We start from the raw sequence: 19,741 nt of genomic DNA, 5'->3' as shown, positions 1-19,741 counted from the left end.
CTGCACTCTGCCCATGTAGCCTTCCCTGGGTCCCACTTGACTTCAGGAGAGAAGTTGGAGTCCTGGAGGACTGCTTCAGCATATGTCTTCTTCAAGTTCTCTTTTCTCAGTGAGCCTTTCGATAAGTCAGGGGCAGATGGCCAGAAAGTCTGTCCACTGAGGATGGCCCCTCATCCTACCAAGATTTTGTCCCCTCTTCCCTCTGGATGAGCATTGAGACTATTTCTAATGTTATCCTTCTTCAAGAGACCTGCCTCCCACTGAAGGGGCTAGTTTGGGGCTATATGATCACGAAAAGAGAAACAAACCTAGAAACCCAGGTTCCTTGTTTGTCACAACATTCTCCAAGGTTCTCTTCAGCAGAAGCAATTCAATAAAATGACTTTATATTGGGCAACATGGATTCTCACCCTAGCCAGCTCACTGGCCTCATTTCCCACATTAGGGTAATGAGAATGATCATCTTTATCCTGCCCACCTTTCAGAGGCTTTACATAGAAGAAATAAAGTGGGGGAAAAGGACTTTGAGGTGTCAGAGGTGTTCTGAGGCTGAAGGGTTTTTATTGACATGCTATTTCTCCAGGTTAGAAAAACCCTGGATGCCACCATGCAGACCTTACAGGACATGCTGACTGTGGAGGACTTCGATGTCTCTGACGCCTTCCAACACAGTCGATCTACAGAGTCTGTGAAGTCAGCTGCCTCTGAGACCTATATGAGCAAAATCAACATCGCCAAAAGGAGAGCCAACCAGCAGGAAACAGAAATGTTTTATTTTACAGTAAGTGGCCTCTTGAACCCAGAACCCACTGCTGACCTGCTGGCAGTGACTTTTGGGGAGCAGCCCAAGCTAGTGGAAACCAGCAAAACCATGTGAATCAATTAGAGCTAAAATTTTCCCGACATGCTTCTCAAATTAAGTAAATTGCCTGGCTTGGCTTTGTAAAATGCAAAAAAATGAATGACCAGTTGGGAGCATCAGCATTGATTCTGGATTGATGGTTATTGCAACTAACATAGGAAAAAACCAGAGAGTTGTGTTCAGTAACATGTGAAGAAAATGGTGAATGGAACCTATGGGCAAGCCCTTAGGTAACAGCCATAAAGTTAAGTGTATGGTTGTCATGTTGAGGTGTCTTAATTTGGGGTGTGGGCTTTGGAAACCATGTCCTATGCAAATTACTGGTGAGTTGTAAACCCTTCATGGAAAATCCCAGATCACTTCCATTCTATTCAGTTGGTGTGGAGAAGAACAAGAATAAAGGGCATTGAGGCTTTAGTTCAACATGGGTTTAGTATACATAGAATTTGGGAGTTGTAAGGGACCTCAGATCTGATGTTTGATCTCATTCAGTCATATCCCTCCCAAGAAGTCATCCAGTCTCTGCTTGAATAGCCCCAGGATGAAAAGTTCCCTCCATCTCCAAATAGCCCTTTTGTTTTGGCCTGTGACTGGCTGTAGATATTATAATGTTTTCCCTCCTCTCTATTATCTTCAAAAATCTGTTTCACTAGGATCTCTGGTCATTGATCTTGATCCTGTTCTCTGAGGCAACCCAGAGAGATTAATGCCACAGAACAGTCTTTGGCTTGCTGGTAGGGAACTGGGTTTTGATGTCTCCAGGCTAAATATACCTGATTTTGTAAATCCTGCCTCATAAGCTTTTATTTTGAGTGACCTCAGCATCCTAGGCTCTTTCCCGAACATATTCCTCTTGTTGATGCCTGTTCTAAAGTCAGCAGCAGTCTAACCAGCACAGAATAGAACTAGACTTCCAACTCCTTCCTCCCTAATGCTTTTCATATGTCCTGAGATCATATTCTTTTTGATTTGTTTTTATTTTTATTTAAAAAATTTTAATTCCAGTATAGTTAACATACAGCGTTATATTCGTTTCAGGTGTACAAGATAGTGATTCAACAATTCTATACATTACTCAGTGCTCATCATGCTAAGTGGACTCTTAATCCCCTTTATCTGTTTCACTCATTCCCCCATGCTACCTCCCCTCTGGTAACCATCTGTTTGTTCTCTGTACTCAAGAGTCTAGCTTTTGGGTTGTCTCTTTTCTTTGTTCCTTTGTTTTGTTTCTTAAATTCCACATATGAATGAAATCATACAGTACTTGTCTTTCTCTGACTGATTTATTTCACTTAGCATTATACCCTTTAGATCTATCCATGTTGTTGCAAATGGCAAGATTTCATTCTTTTTTATGGCTGAGTAATATTCCACTGTGTTCGTGTGTGCACATATGCAGGTGTGTGCGTGTATACATACCACGCCTTATTTATCCATCCATCTATCAATGGGCATTGGGCTGCTTCCATAATTTGGCTGTTGTAAATAATGCTGCAATAAAATAGGAGTCCATATGTCTTTTCAAATTAGTGTTTTTGTATTTTTTTTGGCTAAATAATCAGTATTGGAATTACTGGATCATATGGTAATGCTATTTTTAATTTTTTTGAGTCACTGTCTACCACAGTGACTGCATTGGTTTGCATTCCCACCAAGAGTGCAAGAGGGTTTTTCTCCACATCTTTGCCAACACTAGTTGTTTCTTATGTTTTTTTATTTTAACTGTTCTGTGAGGTATGAGGTAATATCTCATTGTGATTTTGATTTGCATTTCCCTGAAGATGAGCGATGGTGAGCATCTTTTCATGTGTCTGTTGGCCATCTGGATGCCTTCTTTGGAGAAATGACTGCTCATGTCTTCTGCTTGTTTTTTAAATGGATTATTATTTTTTTTAATCTTGAGTTGAAGTTCTTTATATATTTTGGATAGTGACCTTTTCTCAAATATGTCATTTGCAAATATCCTTTCCCATTCACTAGGTTGTCTTTTACGTTTTGTTGGTTGTTTCCTTTGCTGTGAAGAAAGCTTTTCATTTTGATGTAGTCTCAATAGTTTATTTTTGTTTTGTTTCCCTTGTCTCAGGAGACACACCAAGAAAAATGTTGCTACAGCTGATGTTAGAGATATTACTGCCCATCTCTCTTCTAGGATTTTTATGGTTTCAAGTCTTACATCTAGGTCCTTAATCCATTTTGAGTTTATTTTTTGTTTATGGTGAAGAAAGTGATGCAGTTTCATTCTTTTGCATGTAGCTGTCCAGTTTTCCCAACATCATTTGTTGTAGAGACTGTCTTTTCCCCATTGTATATTGTCTTCTTTATTGTAGATTAATTGATCATATAATTATGGGTTTATTTCTGGGCTCTCTATTCTGTTCCATTGATCTGTATTCTGTTTTGGTACCAGGACCATGCAACTTTGATTACTACAGCTTTGTAGTATATCTTGAAATATGGAGTTATGATATCTTCAGTTTTGTTCTTTTTTTTTCCAGATTACTTTGGCTATTTGAGACCTTTTGTGATTCCATACAAATTTTAGGATTATTTGTCTTAGTTCTGTGAAAAATATTGTTGGTATTTTGGTAGGGATTGCATTAAATATGTAGATTGCTTTGAGTAGTATGGAATTTTAGCAATATTAATTCTTCCAATCTAAGAGCATGGAATATCTTTACCTTTGTATTCAGTTTCTTTAATCAGCGTTTTGTAGTTTTCAGAGTATAGGTCTTTCACTTCCTTGGTTAAATTTACTCCTACATATTTTATTTTTGGTGCAATTATAAATGAGGTTGTGTTTTTAATTTCTCTATTACTTCACTATTAATGTATAGGAATGCAATAGATTTCTGTATATTGATTTTGTATCCTGTAACCTTTATGATTTAATTTCTCAGTTCTAATAGATTTTTGGTAGAGGCTTTAGGGTTTTCTATGTATAGTATCATGTCATCTGCAAATAGTGAAAGTTTTACTTCTTCCTTACCAATTTGGATGCCTTTATTTCTTTTTGTTGTCTGATTGCTGTGGTTAGGACTTCCAGTACTATGTTGAATAAAAGTGGTGAAAGTGGACGTCCTTGTCGTGTTCCTGATCTTATGGGAAAAGCTCTGTTTTTCACCATTGAGTATGATATTAACTGTGGGTTTTTCATATATAGCCTTCAATATATTGAGGTATATTCCCTCTAAACCTACTTTGACAAGGGTTTTAATCATGATTGGATGTTGTACTTTGTCAAATGCTTTTTCTTCATCCATAGCTTTTATCCTTTCTCTGTTGATGTATTGTGTTGACTGATTTGTGAATTTCGAACCACCCTTGCATCCCAGGAATAAATCCCACTTGATTGTGGTGAATGATTTTTTTAATATGTGCCTGGATTTGGTTTGCTAATATTTTGTTGAGAATTTTTGCATCTATGTTCATCAGAGATATTAGCTTGTAGTTCTCTCTTTTTGTAGTATCTTTTTTTTAAAAAAAAACTATTTATTTATTCATGAGAGACACAGAGAGAGGCAGAGACACAGGCAGAGGGAGAAGTAGGCTCCATGCTGAGAGCCCGATGTGAGACTAGATCCTGGGTCTCCAGGATCACGCCCTGGACCGAAGGCAGGCACCGCTGAGTCACCCAGGGATCCCTCTCTTTGTAGTATCTTTATCTGATTTTGGTATCAAGGCAATGTTGGCCTCATAGAATGAATCTAGAAGCTTTTCTTCCTCTTCCACTTTTTGGAATAGTTTAAGAAGAATAGGTAACTCCCAATGAACAAAAGTCCAGGGGCAGATGACTTCACAGGTGAATTTTACCAAACGTTTAAAGAAGAGTTAATGCCTATTCTTCTCAAACTATTCTAGCTTATTCAGTTTGTTGGCGTGTAATTTTTCATAACATTCTTTTTTAACTAAAATTATATATTTAGTACACACACACACACACATATCTATATTTAAAGTTGCTATCAGTTAAATCTTTATTCCCTACATACTGTCATTAAACCAGGCTACCTTCCTCCTAAAGGTGATGTCTTGGGTAGATCTTATGTTTGTTACCAATTAGGTTTCCTCTTGAAGGATTTAGTTCATGGCTCCAGACTGTCAAGGTGTTGTTCCAGTTGTTCAACATATGTGCTGTCTCTTCAGACCTTATGTTGTTTGCAGGTTCAGTGAGTGTGGCTTTCACACCTTCAAGTTTGTCAATAAAAAAAAAAAAACACAAAAAACTAGGGGGTATGCCAGAGCCAAGGCCAAACATAGAGTTATTTAAAACATGCCATGGCTGAAATTGATCCGCTGATCAGAACTTTTAGATTGTGGTCATTTAGTCACAGACCCACCCAGTTCTGACATCCAGCTCCAACTTGTGATAGGCCTTGTTCAATCCCTTGTTGAAAACATGTATAGCATTTCCTTGGTCATCACTGTTTGACTTTGTTGTTTTCAAGAAAGATAATAAAACTAGTCTTAGTGAATGAGCCCGTGCCAATTTCTGGGGTTCTCCACTTCCACTCAAGACCTACTGTGTTTACAAAGAGAATTTTATGTGTTACAGAGATTGAGTAAGGAGCGCATATGAATATTAATGAATATTAATTCACTTTAATTCATGTTGGCAGCAGAAACAAAGAAATCTGGGTGGTAGAAGCAGAGAAGGGGGTCTATCCTGCTGGAAATTAAAAGACAGAATTCACCAATGTTAATGATTAAGGGTCATGGATGTTATATTTTAATTTTAATATTTAATCTAGCAACCTGGTTGGCTAGTACATCTCATGACTTGATGTTGTAACATTGTTTTAAGCATTTTATTTTATTTTATTTTATTATTTATTTATTTATTCATTCATTCATTTATTCATTCATGATACACATAGAGAGAGAGGCAGAGACACAGGCAGAGGGAGAAGCAGGCTCCATGCCAGGAGCCCGATGTGGGACTCGATCCTGGGACTCCAGGACTGCGCCCTGGGCCAAAGGCAGGCGCCAAACTGCTGAGCCACCCAGGGCTCCCCTGTTTTAGGCATTTTAAAGGACATAATATTCCTTTTAATGCAAACATCAATACAAGTTGATGTCATTCTTTCCATGGTGGGTCATATTTGAAGCCTGGATGAAGCTTGGAAAAAGTAGGCAGAGTTCACAGGCCCCAGAGTCCTGGGGTATAACTTCCACTAACCAGTAAATAACCCACCGAGGGGATCCCTGGGTGGCGCAGCGGTTTGGCATCTGCCTTTGGCCCAGGACGCGATCCTGGAGACCCGGGATCGAATCCCACGTCGGGCTCCCGGTGCATGGAGCCTGCTTCTCCCTCTGCCTATGTCTCTGCCTCTCTCTCTCTCTGTGTGTGTGACTATCATAAATAAATAAAAAAAAAAATTAAAAAAAAAAATAACCCACCGAGATGTGAATTATTTGTTTGGGTTAGAGCTTCAACTATCAGGAGCAGCAGGGCATGATGGGGAAAATACCTGCTTATACCTCAGCTGTGCTTCTTATGGTGAATTTTTAAACATGTGGTAAGAGCAGAGGGTGTTGGAAGCATCCACAGAGAGCCTAGAGAAGAGCAGTTATCACACTGAAGTATGCATTCGAATCATGTAGTAAGCTTGTTAAAAACGTAGATTCCCAGCATACCACCCACCCAGAGGTGGGCCCTGGAAATTTGAACATATCTGAATCGGTCTGGTTTCTTCTTCAGGTATAAAATTAGGGACTGCCAGTATTCTTGAGCAGGAATCTGCATTTTGACCCTCTCCCCAGCCAGGTTGGAGGCCGCACCACACTTGGAGAAAGCTGAGTCTACTGTCACTTTACCCTGAGGAGGGCAGGGAGTAATCTGCTCAAGGTGTATACCAACTAGCCACAGCTCTGAGCTTCTGTCTCATTCTGACTAGAATGGGAATGACAACGCCCCCGCCCCCCAACTTTTGCTATCCAGAATTGTGATGAGGACCTAAGGTATAAGCCTGAAAACTGCCAAGTGTTCTGTAGGTGCAAGAAGGAGTACTTATTAATAAGACTAGGTCCTAGGACCCAAGAAGGATTATGGCTGAGGAGAGAGGACACACCACCTCCTGCCAGCCCTGCTATTCCAGAAACCTATCAAGTTGGGGCCAGGGTGGGATGATCCCAATCTGATCTGTTCACATGTCAGCCTCCATCCTATGGGCCTTTACCCTACAACTGTCTTCAGTGCGACAATGGTGATTTTCCAGATGCTCCTTTACAGGTCATACTGGGCTGTCTAAAGCCTCTACGGTTCACTTGTTTGCTCCTCTGCAACCCTTTCTGAGCATCTGGCTTGGGCAATAAACTGGATTTCTTTGTGAGAAACTAGCTGGCAACTATGGGGCAATCATACCATCCTGTGCCTTCATTTTCAGGGCTTTTGCAATTGCTGTTGCATCTGCTGAGAATGTTCCTTCCCCCATGTACCCATGTGTACCCACATGGCCCTTTCCTCTGCTTCTTCAGGCCTACATTCCCAGGGCAACTTTGCAGTGAGGGCTGCCCTGGTTCATAGGCCCCCATTCCTGCCTTATCTTTATTCCTAGCATTCACCAGCAGCTGACTAATTGTGTATTTCCCTTTCTTTATTAGCTGTCCTCTCTTCTGTGTCAGCCCCTACAAGGTCAGGGCTTCGGCACAGTTTCTCAGCACTGGCTATACATGCCAGGCACAGCTATAAGCATTGGGGAGCCCAAAACAAATTGGCTGTGGACCCCACCAATAGTGGCTCACAGTCTAGCAAAATATGCCCCAGTTGAGGGGGCTCTGGGCCTGTGTTTGGGTGATACGGTGTGGGCAAGGAAAGCTGGTACTTGTGTGTAGGTGTGGCTGAGATCCCGCTGAATTTGGGCACAGGTGGATGTGTTTCTGTTCTGGTGGGTCCTGTCCCCATGTACCGCTCTGAAGTGCATTGTGCTTGACAAGGTCCCTGAACTAGAGGCAACCTTCGGGTCCCAGGGCCCCTGGGCAAATCAGTTCCCTATGATAGCCTCACCTGTGTCATCTATAAAAAGAAGAAAATTGTATCCCCCAACGCAGTTCAGGTTATTTTAATAGGAATGTCTTTAGGGACCTGCAGAGCCTTTCCTCCTTCAGAGTGGGGCCAGATGAAAGAAAGGCTCGATAGGAAGCTCCTCTGTGACACATCTAATAAAGCACTCTTGCTTCTGCTGGGTGCCCCCAGAGATGATTCCTATTTTTATTGCTTGTGGCCCAGAAGCACAGTGGAGCCTGATGACTAACGAAGCCGTCTGCTAGGGACCCCCACAGTCCTCACCTGACAAAAGCACCTTTCACTGCTCACATTCCCCATGAGCTTTCATTGTATTCCGCAAACTGGCCCGAAATTCATAGGCCGGAGAACCATGCTTGGCAGAGCTGGGGGCTGATGGAGAAGAGCAGAGGAGCAGGTTGGAGGCCCCTCTTCTCCCCATGCTGGAGTCCTGGAGGGTGACGTGATCTCCCTTTGACCTCCCCAGCACAGAGATTGGTCCCAGAGGCAGAGACCGTGTGACTTGGCCCTACTGTCTGTAATGCCCCTGTGCCTTGTGTCTTACAGAAATTTAAAGAATATGTGAACGGCAGTAACCTCATCACTAAGCTACAGGCCAAGCATGACTTACTCAAGCAGACCCTGGGTGAAGGTGAGTTGGTTGGGCGGTGGAGGCTGTGAGGAGGGGTGCTTGTTTTGTTTTGGTCCTTTGAGACATTTCAGGCTTTAACATGGGGCATGTGGCAGAATGAGGCCTGGTACCAGAGTCAGCTGGCAGGATGGGGCAGACTGGTATAGATGCCGAAAGGGGTGTAGTCTGGCTGCAGAAAACATGAGGCAACCAGAAGTATTCATTTGGGCTTTCGGGGAGGGTCCAAGGCAAAGTGATGAAAGGGGTCCCCAGTGGGAAGGGAGTGGGAATCCAGGAGCACAGAGGTTTGCACTGATGCTCATCAGCAGATATTGTTTGCCAGGAATACTAGTGGAGTGCCTGGCCAGGAGTCTAGGTCCAAAAAATAAAAATCCATATATGTAAGCAAAAGTTTGATCCTTGAGAGTTGTGGGGAGTAGATTTAAAATTACCCAAAGGCCTCCAGTGCTAATTGGAATAAAATCCCAGTGCTCTCATGGTACATGAAGCCTTATATCATTTGACCTCTGCCTGTTTCCCTGACCTCATTAATCATTGCTCCAGCCATACTAAGCTTTCTGCCGTTCAAAACTCATTGAGCTTGTTCCTGCCCCTGGGCCTTTGCATCTGCTGTTCTCTCTGACTGGAATGTCATTACCCCAGATCTCACTGTGGGTGGCTCCTTATCCTTTAGATGTCACTTCCTCAGTGAGACTCTTCTTGCCCCCCAACCTTAAGAAATCACCACCTCTGTCCCAAAACTCTCTCCGTTTGATTTTCTTCATCTCACTCATCACCATTCTTTTTATTATTTGTTCATTTGCTTATTACCTTTGGTCACACCTCCACCCCAACAGTATCATATCTTCAATCTTCAATAAACTTTCTTGTTTACTTTGTTCACCACTTTATCTCCAGTGCCTAGAACAGTGCCTGGCTCACAGTAGGGACTCAGTTAACAGTCACTGAATGGAAAGGTCATCAGGACATGCACTAGGCTCCAAGTCAGGGATGGTCTGCAGCAAATCCTGGTGGACCTAGAAACTGGTGTGTGGCTCAGGTATGCGGAGAGGAACTGACCTGGGGTTTCTGAAGTTGCTCGGCACTACTTGGAGCTCCACATCCAGATATATTCTTATATTCTGTTGGAGAGGGCTGTTGGCTGAACAATGTGCTCTACCTAAAGGAAAAGCAGCATGGGGTCTGGGAAATAGGGGACCCCAACATGAGAGAGATGGAGGGAATTTCCAAGGTGATGATACTAGTAGATCTCAAGATGACAGCTTGAGATCAACCGAGTTTTTCAGAGAAGGAGGAATGTGACAGATGAGAATCAGAGCAGGGCATGGGGCTGGCGCTCATTGGCCAGTGGAGGCTTGCCACCCACAACATGTCCTTGTACCCCTACTGAATCACTCTCTTCTCCAGATGGGTGCACATTCTAGTGGCTCTGCTCTGGCCACCGAGTCTTCTCTGACACTGTCCAGTCGGCACCAATCAAGTGGGTAGCTAGGATCTGCGATGCTTGGCCTTTGTGAGCCCTATGCTTTAGAGGAAACAGAAGTTACAGTTTCACAGCCTCAAGGCTCCTATAATCTAGTATGGAAATAGTTCATGAATTCGTAAAAAAAACAAATGACATTTGTTAAATGACATTAAGTCATTTAAATGACCTGGTTAAATGACCAGGTGAACACTGCAGACTCTGAGGGTATGATCCAGGAGAGGAAGGGATCACCCTGGGCCCAGTTCAAGAAAGATCAATAACTAGGACTTGGAGAAATAACCAGGGTTTTGAAACTAGTATCAGTAGAATTTTTTTCAATTGACTCTATGGACATATAACTTACATACAGTAAAATCTACCCATTTTGCATAGAAATCAGTTTTGACAAACATATACAACCCAGATCAGGATATAGAACAGGATATAGAACATTTCTGTCACCCCCAAAGCTATTTTGTAACCCTTTGAGGTTAATCCCCCACCCCCCCGACCCCAGGCAGTCACTGAGGTGACTTCTTTCTATCAGCATAGATTAGTTCTGTGACTTCTAGCTGGGGAACTTCTGGGAGTGATGAAAATGTCCTGAAGCCTGATTTGGGTACTGGTTGTATGGAGGTATATACACTTGTCAAAACTCATTGACTGGGGGTAAGAATGGGGAGGAGTGAGTTGCAATGGGCTTTTTTTTTTCTTCATTTTCCCTGACAGCCCTCTCCATTTTGCCCATCCTGACATTTCCACACTGGGCCAGGTGAGCGGGGCTGCAAAGGAGTAGGGCAGCAAAGAAGCCACCAAAGCAAGGAGAATGGAGGAGAAGGGAAGAGCCAGAAAGTCCTAGAGAGGAGCTCAGATACGGTGACAGGGGCAACTTCCACAACTAGCACTGAAGTGGAGGATTGGTTTTATGGCCCCTGGCCCCAGGGCGGACTGGGGGATGTTTCTCAGAGCCATGCACCAAAAGGCAGGTCCATGTGAGTTGATAGTTACTTATATTTTCAAAATCGGGTGCCCTGGATTTAGAAAGCCAGATATTTGTTTAAAAACTAAGATCCCAGATTAGAAAGTGCTTCTCCTCAGCTCACCCATGCATGCTATCTGATGCAAACTTTTATTACTGCCCTTGCCTGAATGGCCTTAATGAAATAATAAAAATTAGTTTGGATTGGCATAACTCCTGACCAATTTGGTCTTCCAAGTTTGTTTAGCCTTCAGCTCCACCTTGCTCTGAGATATGATTTACCAGTCCTCCTTCTGAGTTTTAGGCCAAATAGCAATGAAAAAACCACAGGAAAATGCAACTTCTGAGGTATAAGGGCTGCTAAGGAAGAGCCATTGAGAAGAATCTCCAGAGTCCTGTTCTCTAGTAAGCCAGCCATGGAAAAAAGCCATTGTGCTTCTTTGGAAAACTAGGATGGGTCTTGTTAGACTGGTCGATGCTGAAGAGATTTTGGGTTTTTATTTAAAAGATAAGACTTTGTTTTAGGAGCACCTGGGTGGCTCAGTCGATTGAACATCCAACTCTTAGTTTCAGCTCAGGTCACGATCTCAGGATCATGAGATCAAGCTCCACATTGGGATCTGCACTCAGCGTGGAGTCTGCTTGGGATTCTGTCTCTTTCTCTCCACACCACCCTCCAACCTGCTGCACCGCCCCTGTACTCTCTCTTTCTCACTCTCATAAATTAATTAATTAATATTTAAAAATAAATAAATAAAATAGACTTAGATTTATGGGAAATTTGCAAGGATAGTACAGTTAGTTCTACTCTACATCCAGTATTTCCTGTTATTGACATCACTGAGTAGGGTGTATTCGTCATAAGTAATGAACACAAGTACACTGTTATTTCTAAAGTTAATAAATTACCAAATTACTGAAAAGAACTGCAGCTGAGACCAAATCTGGAGTTTCTTCTGTATCCTTGCTGCCTGATAAGGGTCGATGTGGATACTCTTCCTTCACTGTGTGAAAGGGGAGGATGTGCATTGACTTACATTGGTCAGATTCTTGCCCATTGGACAACGGGGGCATGAAAAAATTGTGCAGACTGAATCTCTGCTCCTTCACTCTGCTGACTGTCAATCGAAGATTCACCTCTACCTCCACACACTGACTCTTCCATTCAGTAGTAAGCTCTTCTGGGAGTGGGCTGGGGTAGGGTTACACCTGCACCAGTAGACTTGTTATGTCCTCAGAGGGCTATTTTGTATTGGGAGGGACACTCTGGAAATTTTGGAAACAGGTAAGAAATCCATGGCCAAGCAGAATACTTTGAGAAGTTACAAGCCTTTTTATTTTTTTTTATCATTTTTAATTTTATTTTTAAAATATATTTCTTTTAAAGAATATTTAAATTCAATTTGCCAACATATAGTATAACACCCGTGCTCATCTTATACAAGCCTTTAAAAAAAATGAAATGTATCATGTAATCCATTTCTCTCAAGGACTGTTTTGACAGCATAGTTCAGAGAAGCCACGAGTTAGTGGAAACACAAGGTCTTTTGAGTTGCACTCACTTAGAAGCAAATTTTTTTAACATGGTTGATCCCAGACACACAAGTCAAAAAGCTTCTAGGTGTCCTGTGAATCAGCATTCCTTGTTGTAAGTGTCACTGCCACATCTTGGAAACAAGAACACACCCCGATATGCCCCTTGGCTGTTGCTATGCTGTTTTATTGGCCAGAGGATTCTTAGTTTATCATCATGTCTGAATCTTAGATCTCTGACCTTTTTACTGCTCTGGGTAGTCTGTAAGCTCCAGGGTTTATAACCAATATACGAGTGGCTTTTCAGTTTACTATAGCTCTTCAAGAATGCATAGTGCATCGTCTATAAAAGGGATGGGACATAACCTTTTCAGACCAAGATTTAATAGCACATTATGGAGCCAGTGTCCACCAGGACCAGACAATCTGACCCTTCTGAAAATACTGAGCCACTAACTATAAAATATGTTTTTAAAAATCCCAACAGATCTCAGAAGGTGAAGGGTAGAAAATTTTTGATTTCCGATATTTGCTACAAGTTGAGAAAACAGATTCCAAAAGATGTTGATCATGTGGTTCTTGAGAGCTAGAATATGAGTTTAAAGCTGAAGGGGAATATGTTCAATTCTGTGCTAGGGACAAGTCTGCCTTGAGCATTTCTGACATTCCGCTGCAGGACTTGAATGCTTAGATTCATCCCTCCCCACTTATTTCCCTTCCTGCCCTTATCTGTCCATTCATTATCCAAAAGCATAGGTGCTTTGCTCAGCCAGGACTGGGGGTACGGTGAACATAAGACAGACAAGGCTCCTGCCCTCATGAGAAAGGCAGATCCCAAACAGTAAACAAACTACTAAATAAAGAATTATAACCGTGGTAAGTGTCATGAATGGAGATAGAGGACAACTGTGTATATGGGGGTGGGGATGGGACGCAGGAGGGGAGACTTGCTTTAGGTTGGGTAATCAGGAAGGCCTTATAGGGGAGTGACATTCAAGCAGAGATAGAAGGATGAAGGAAAGAGTGTCAGGGCAGAGGGAACAGCGTGTGTGAAGCTGGGAAGGAACACAGTGAGTCAGAAGTAAAAGGAGGGCAGTGTGGCTGGACCATAGCGAGCACGTAGAGGGGTGTGTGATTTTGGAACCAAGAGAGGGTAGAACAGGAAACACCTCACAGGTTCCCTTTGGAGTCAGAGTTACAGCTAACTGTAGCTAACTATAGGAAATGGTGTGCTTGATAGTCAGTACAGGCCATTGGCTGACCTCTTTCATGGGTTGCATTAGCTGCAACTCGAGGTCTTAGGTCTATGTGAAACTGTCACTTGACATCTGGTGGGAATTTGAGGCTCCAGACACATAATCACAGTAAGCAGAAGAGATATTTCCATTTTGCCTAACTTTTCTCCTTTCCTGCTTTGGTCTTTGGCTTCATTTCAACTAATTGCAGTCACTCTTGTAACTGCTTGTGGCATTGGTCAGGATTGTGTGTTGATTCCCTTCAGGTTCTATTTTCAGACCTCTGTTCCTCTCTTCTTCCCCTCATTTCTGTCTCTGTTCTCATTCAGTCTTGTTTTCTGTAGAGAACATAAATACTCAGTTCTCTCGTCTAAAAAGTCCTTTCATGTGAATGCTGGATGGGACTCTAGAGTCGAGCTATCCAGTATGCGGCCACTATCCAACACTTGAAACGTGGCTAGTCTGAATTAGGATGTGTAAAATGAATACCAGATTTCAAAGAGTTAATACAAAAAAATATTTTATGAGTTTTTATATTGATATATGTTGAAATGACATTTTCATGTATTAAGTTAAATACAATATGTTATTAAAATTAATCTCACTTATTTCTCTTTGATTTTTGTAACGTGGCTGCTAGAAATTGTGGCTTACATTATATTTCTATTGGACAGCTCTGGCCTAGAGATTCTCTGCTGCACCATAACAGGAATGAAGTACTGAATCGTGCTGTATGGATAAACCTCAAAAGCATATGCTAAATGAAATCAGCCAAATGCAAAAGACTGTGGATTGCATGATTCCATTTTTTAAAAAGATTTTATTTACTTATCTGACAGAGAGACAGCACAAGCAGGGGGAGCAGCAGGCAGAGAGAGAGGGAGAAACAGGCTCCCCGCCAAGCAGGGAGCCCAATGTGGGGCTCGATCCCAGGACTCTGAGCCGAAGGCAGACGCTTAACTGACTGAGCCACCCAGGCACCCCATATGATTCCATTTTTATAAAAATATCCAGAATCAACAAATCCATAGACATAGAGAGTAGATTAGCAGTTACCATAGACTGGGGATGGGAAGAAGGAGTGGCTGTGAATTGGCAGAAAGGATCTTTTTTGTGTGAAGGAAATGTTCTAAAATTGAATTGTGGTGATAGTTGCATAACTTTGAATATTTACTAAATAACTGAATCATACATTTCAAATGGGTGAATTTTATGCTGTGTAAATTTTGCTTTGATAGAGCTGTTAAAAAGAAGGCAGTGGCCAGTAGTCTGGGGTTCCAGGGAAATAGAAGATCTGGGGATAAGATTTAGGGAGTCCTTGGTAAGCACTTAGGTTACCCAGAGAGGGTGTGTAGGAAGAGATCTGTTCAGGTACACCTCCGAGGGCATCCCCTCCTTTAGAGGTCAGAGCCTGGGGAGGTGAGGAGACAGCAAGAGAAACCGAGGAGGAACAGCCTGGAGGGCAGGAGGGACACTGGGCACATGCAGAGTTGTAAAAATCAAGGAGAAAGCTTTGTAAGAGGAAGAGAGCGATTTGCTGAGGTGATGGTGCTGAGAAATCAGGGAAGGGCAGAGAAGACAGTGGACTCGGCCACACGGAACAGACAGGCTCTGTGGATGGTGAGGCCAGAAGCCAACCTCAGTGTGGTGAACAAGGGAAGCAACAATGCCTCCCAGACAGCTCCCTCAGCAGGCTTTGCTGTAAAGGAGAGAAAAAGGGATGGAGTTAGAGGGAGAAGGGGGGCCCAGGGGAGGCTTCAAAGCTAGGTATACCTATCTAGAACATGTTTATATGCTGATGGAAATGATCCAGAAGAAAAGAGATTGGTGATTCTAGAACATGTTTATATGCTGTTGGAAATGGATCCAGAAGAAAAGAGATTGGTGATATTCAGGGAAAGGGGCGGGGCACCTGCAGAAACAGAGCCCCGGAGAACAGCAGAGGGGCTGGGACCCAGAGCACAACGAGGGCTGGGCCTTGACAGAATCGGGACGCTTCTCCAGAATACTGGAGAGGAGAAGAGGTAGAGGGTGGACAGGCAGGCACATGTAGGTGAGTGCGTCTTATGGAGGCATGCCAAGATCTGTCTTACTGATTTTCTTTTCCAGTGAAGGAAGCAGGAAGTTCTTCAAGTGGGAATGAAGGCAGGAGGGGTGTGGGGGCAGGGGTGTGACTGGTTTAGGAACAGCAAGAGGTGTCTTATGGCTGCTGCTCTCAGGGCCACACATGAGGGACACTCTAACCAACCTTTGTTGATAGAAAGCAGCGAGTGGGTTCTTGAGCTTTGTCATGCACAAAAGGGATCACCTGGAGGACTTGTTAAAAATGCAGATTCCTGTCTTCTTAGCTCAGAGATTCTGATTCAGGAGGCCCATGGGAAAGCCCCCAAATCTGCATTTTTAATAAGGTTCCCAGAAGATTCTAATGCAAGTGGCCAGCAGGCTGCAGTTAGAAAAATCACTGAAAAAAAATGTATGTGAACAATACAAAATGAAATTTATGTGAACATAGCCTTACAGATAGGAGGCCCTGGGGATTTAATAAGACTCAGTTCTTTCCAGCAGACCATTACTTAGGCATAATTAGATCTCCCATTTTGCAAATAATCAAGTTCAGTTGTTTCTTGTCTTTAGAAAAAGATGAATGTTTGCTGGTTAAAATCAGCAACAACAACAACAACAAACGATTAAACATCAATGTGTACTTTTCTTTCCAGGGGAGAGAGCAGAATGTGGCACAACCAGGTAAGAGTTGGGGATCTTGTTTTTTTGCACCTGCTGCCTGAGGGTGGGGTATGGGAGGGGGCCGGGGGTGCCAGAGAGGTGGGAAGGCGGGAGGGTGGGAGCTCAGAGAAGCTGGGCTGTTTTTAGAGTGGGATAGCTCTTCCCCAGTGTCTCCAGGGGGATGGTGTGGCTGTGCTGAGAGAGAAAGCTGGCTGTTCTGCTTGTCCTAGCCTCGGTGAAGCCACGTCCCCTACAGGCCCGTGATGGGGAGGGCGCCTTTCTCAGCCGCTGTGGGAAAGCCGGGTCTGGTTCTGTTGGCGCCTTCCCTCTGGTGGGACAGTAATAGATACTGTGGAGTGGCCGAGGACAACCAGTAGAGGCCAGAGGCTGTGGGGTAGCCGTTGACCTGTCTCCCCATCTGTTCTATGGCTGCTGAGCAAACTGCCCAGCCTAGGCAGACGGCCCAGCCTGGGGTCCTCATTTGCCAAGGCTTTGGATTTGGCTCGTTATGGCACACAACTGGGCGTATGCATGCGCACAGCCACATAAGCGTGCACAGATACCTGTACTGCCCGCACCCTGGCTTCAGACCTCCTGGGCACTTGGATGGACTGATGGGGGAGTCCCTTGCTAAGAAAATAACAAATGGGCAACTTCTGCTTTCTCTCCAGCTTGCTCAAACCTTACCCTTTGCGCTTTTCCCTGAGCAGACCAGAGCCAGTGAATACTTTCCACTCAGCAGCTGGTAGCTGAGGGGTTGACTTTGAACAACTGGACCTTTCCTCTTCTTTCAGAGTGTTTAGAGCCATATGCAGTCCTATTGCTGCCCTGGTTGTTCCTTAGGGTCCATCTCTTTCCTTTCGAGTTCCCAGCAAATAGTTATCCCACTGCCCAACACAAATTGAGCCAGTGGCCCAGAATCCTGGAAAGCTGTTAAACTTGGCAAGGGAAAAGATGAACCCTCAACTCCCTCCTACTCATCTGGAAGAGAGCTGGCTGGGAAGAGGCTTGGAAAGCTCCAAGGTTTTCACTTTGCCGGGCCCAGGATGGGGGAGACAGAGGGCTTTCCAGAAGCTTAGCTGTACAGCTGTTCTTCTGGGCCCTGGCAGTCTGGGAATATCAGGGTGATTCACAATGCCAGGCAAGGACCTTCCAGCACAAGGGTCAGCAGATGTGCAGGGTCACTTTCTAAGAACCTTTCAGAAACAAACTAATTAATTTATTTAGTTTTCCTGGCAAAAGAATGTTGTCATAGTCCCCAAACAACAGAAGCCACATTTTACACCAAAGTCTGCAAATAGGAAAACAGATGGGGGATGACTTGAGCCATCCCTCACTTCCTCTTAATTCCTAGAACTCATGCAAAAGAAGATGGTTCCAGCAGATTGCAGGAGAGATCTGTAATCGAACCCTTGGCCAGGTCCCAAAGTCTACCTCAGAGAAAAGTTTAGGGTTGTTTTTATTTTTATTTTTTAAATTTTTAAATAAAGCCTTCTGAGATTTAGTCTTCCACACCCTCTTTGACCTAGGGCCTGGGAAATGCAAGCTGCAACTACAGACCTCCCACTTAGATATACTACACTAAACTGCAAACCCAGCCATCTATACTCTGGCCCTTGGCCAAGGTCAGAGGCAACTTTGTTAGTAAACTAAAAGCTTCCGCCTACTTCCAAAAATTATTTAAAACTTGTCTGCAATGCGCTGCCAACTTGAAGTGGTTTTTAATTTAATCCTAAAGGCCCTGAGTGAGATGTTTCTATGCTATGGCTCTCTGTGTCTTCCATGGTTTCCTGCCCAAGGTTAGCGTCATTTGGATGATCCTTTGAGCAGGTCCCTTCAGCCACGTTTGCTGCTGGCCTTGTGTAGACAGACTGATTTTTGCACGTGGGCTGCAACACGTTACATTTTTTTCCTCACATTTAAGAACCTGATCTTAGAATAATCCCAATTCATAACCCTGTAGCTAGGTGGACCAGATGCAATAATGCACTTGAAAAGTATGTGATAAATGGCACAGTAAGATGCAAACATAAGCTTTGATTGTGATTATTCTAACTCCAGACTGGCTTCCCTAACCCAGGGTAGCTTGTCCCTGTGGTTGGGATTAGTGGTGAAAGCACATGAGATTTCTTGTCTGGACAGATGCACCTGACAGATACCCATGCACAGCTTCCAAGGGCCCAACTGCCAATGAACACAACATTGCCACCACTTTGGATGTTAACACCCACCTCTTTCGGGTTATCTAGGGAATATTTTAGTCACTGTCCTTTTGATCACAGAATAACTTTGAGGCCAATTCCTATGTTGCCAATGTATGTTAATTTTCATCTTGATTGAAAGGCAGAAAGGGGACATTGGTCTCTGGTTTCTCTCTCTTCCTCTCTGTGGCTTTCTCTGTTCCTGTTTTCCCTGCCTCTCTCTTTCTTTCCTTTTTGCTCTGCAACTGAGCAGCAGAAGAGATGGAAGGCTTAGGCTGCCCCACTTTCCTTGGCTGAGCTGCCCCCCTGCTCCCCGCTTTGTGCCCCACCCAGCACCTCAGTAAGTCAAAATCGATGTGATGTCTGCAAAGTTGGGATAGCTACGTTTCCTTGTCAGAGATTTCCAGTCAGTACCCAGAACACCACACAAGGGAAGAAATCCCTGTGTGATTTGAGTAGTCTTTGCTTTCTGGATTGAACAGGAGAAATGGGAAAAGTATCCTTTTCCCTCTTCATTCCATTTTGTAAACTTAAAGAAAAAAAATTCCTGAAGACTTATTTTAAGAAAACCCTCCAGCTGGGCACCCTAGGTTTTTTTTTTTATATTGGGTGTCTAACACCTGCGTTAAGAATCTCTACTTTTGCTGGCCAGGGGAGTTTAACAGGTAACTTAAAGCAACTGCTGGATGTTCTGTGATAAAATCAACTTCCCAATTTCACATTCACACCACAATCTTAAGGAGGAAGAGCTGAATTCAGCTCTCAGCTGCAATTACATGTTATGGTGTGACTCTTGGAAATTTTCTTAATCTCTCATGGGCTCATTTGCCTTATGTTTAAAGTAGACTTAATAAGTCTCGCCTACCTCACAGGGTCATTGTGAGGGTATCATGTAGTGTGAGATAAGGAAACCATCTGAGAATGTTCACAAATAGAAACCCTAAACCTGAGGGAGACAAGACGGCACAATTGCTGTCCTCAATTTATTCCTAATCCTAAGACTTAAAACCTGTGGCCTTGTGTCACATCTTTTTCTTTTCTTCACACTCTCTCTTGGCATTTGGAAACTCAAAAGCAGATCCACTGTAAG

At 43.3% G+C, this 19,741-nt stretch overlaps 1 protein-coding gene across 6 annotated transcripts in view; it reads left to right on the top strand.

Annotated features, from left to right (window-relative positions):
- The window catches only part of SRGAP3 (SLIT-ROBO Rho GTPase activating protein 3), a 317,794-nt gene that overhangs the window by 249,853 nt on the left and 48,200 nt on the right, over positions 1–19,741 (top strand). For all 6 annotated transcript variants that reach the window (XR_005988861.1, XM_041761597.1, XM_041761595.1 and 3 more), the window contains 3 exons: positions 584–781; positions 8,430–8,514; positions 16,444–16,471. Coding sequence is in view for 5 of the 6 variants with exons in the window: in XM_041761597.1 (XP_041617531.1) it covers positions 584–781; positions 8,430–8,514; positions 16,444–16,471 (311 nt within the window). In the remaining variant the exon portion in view is untranslated. The remainder of the gene's footprint in view (positions 1–583; positions 782–8,429; positions 8,515–16,443; positions 16,472–19,741) is intronic.

The sequence above is a fragment of the Vulpes lagopus genome, chromosome 7 (genome assembly GCF_018345385.1).
Source record: "Vulpes lagopus strain Blue_001 chromosome 7, ASM1834538v1, whole genome shotgun sequence".
NCBI lineage: Eukaryota > Metazoa > Chordata > Mammalia > Carnivora > Canidae > Vulpes > Vulpes lagopus.
Note: the sequence above shows the minus strand (reverse complement) of the source record. Positions and strands in the feature narration are given on the sequence as shown.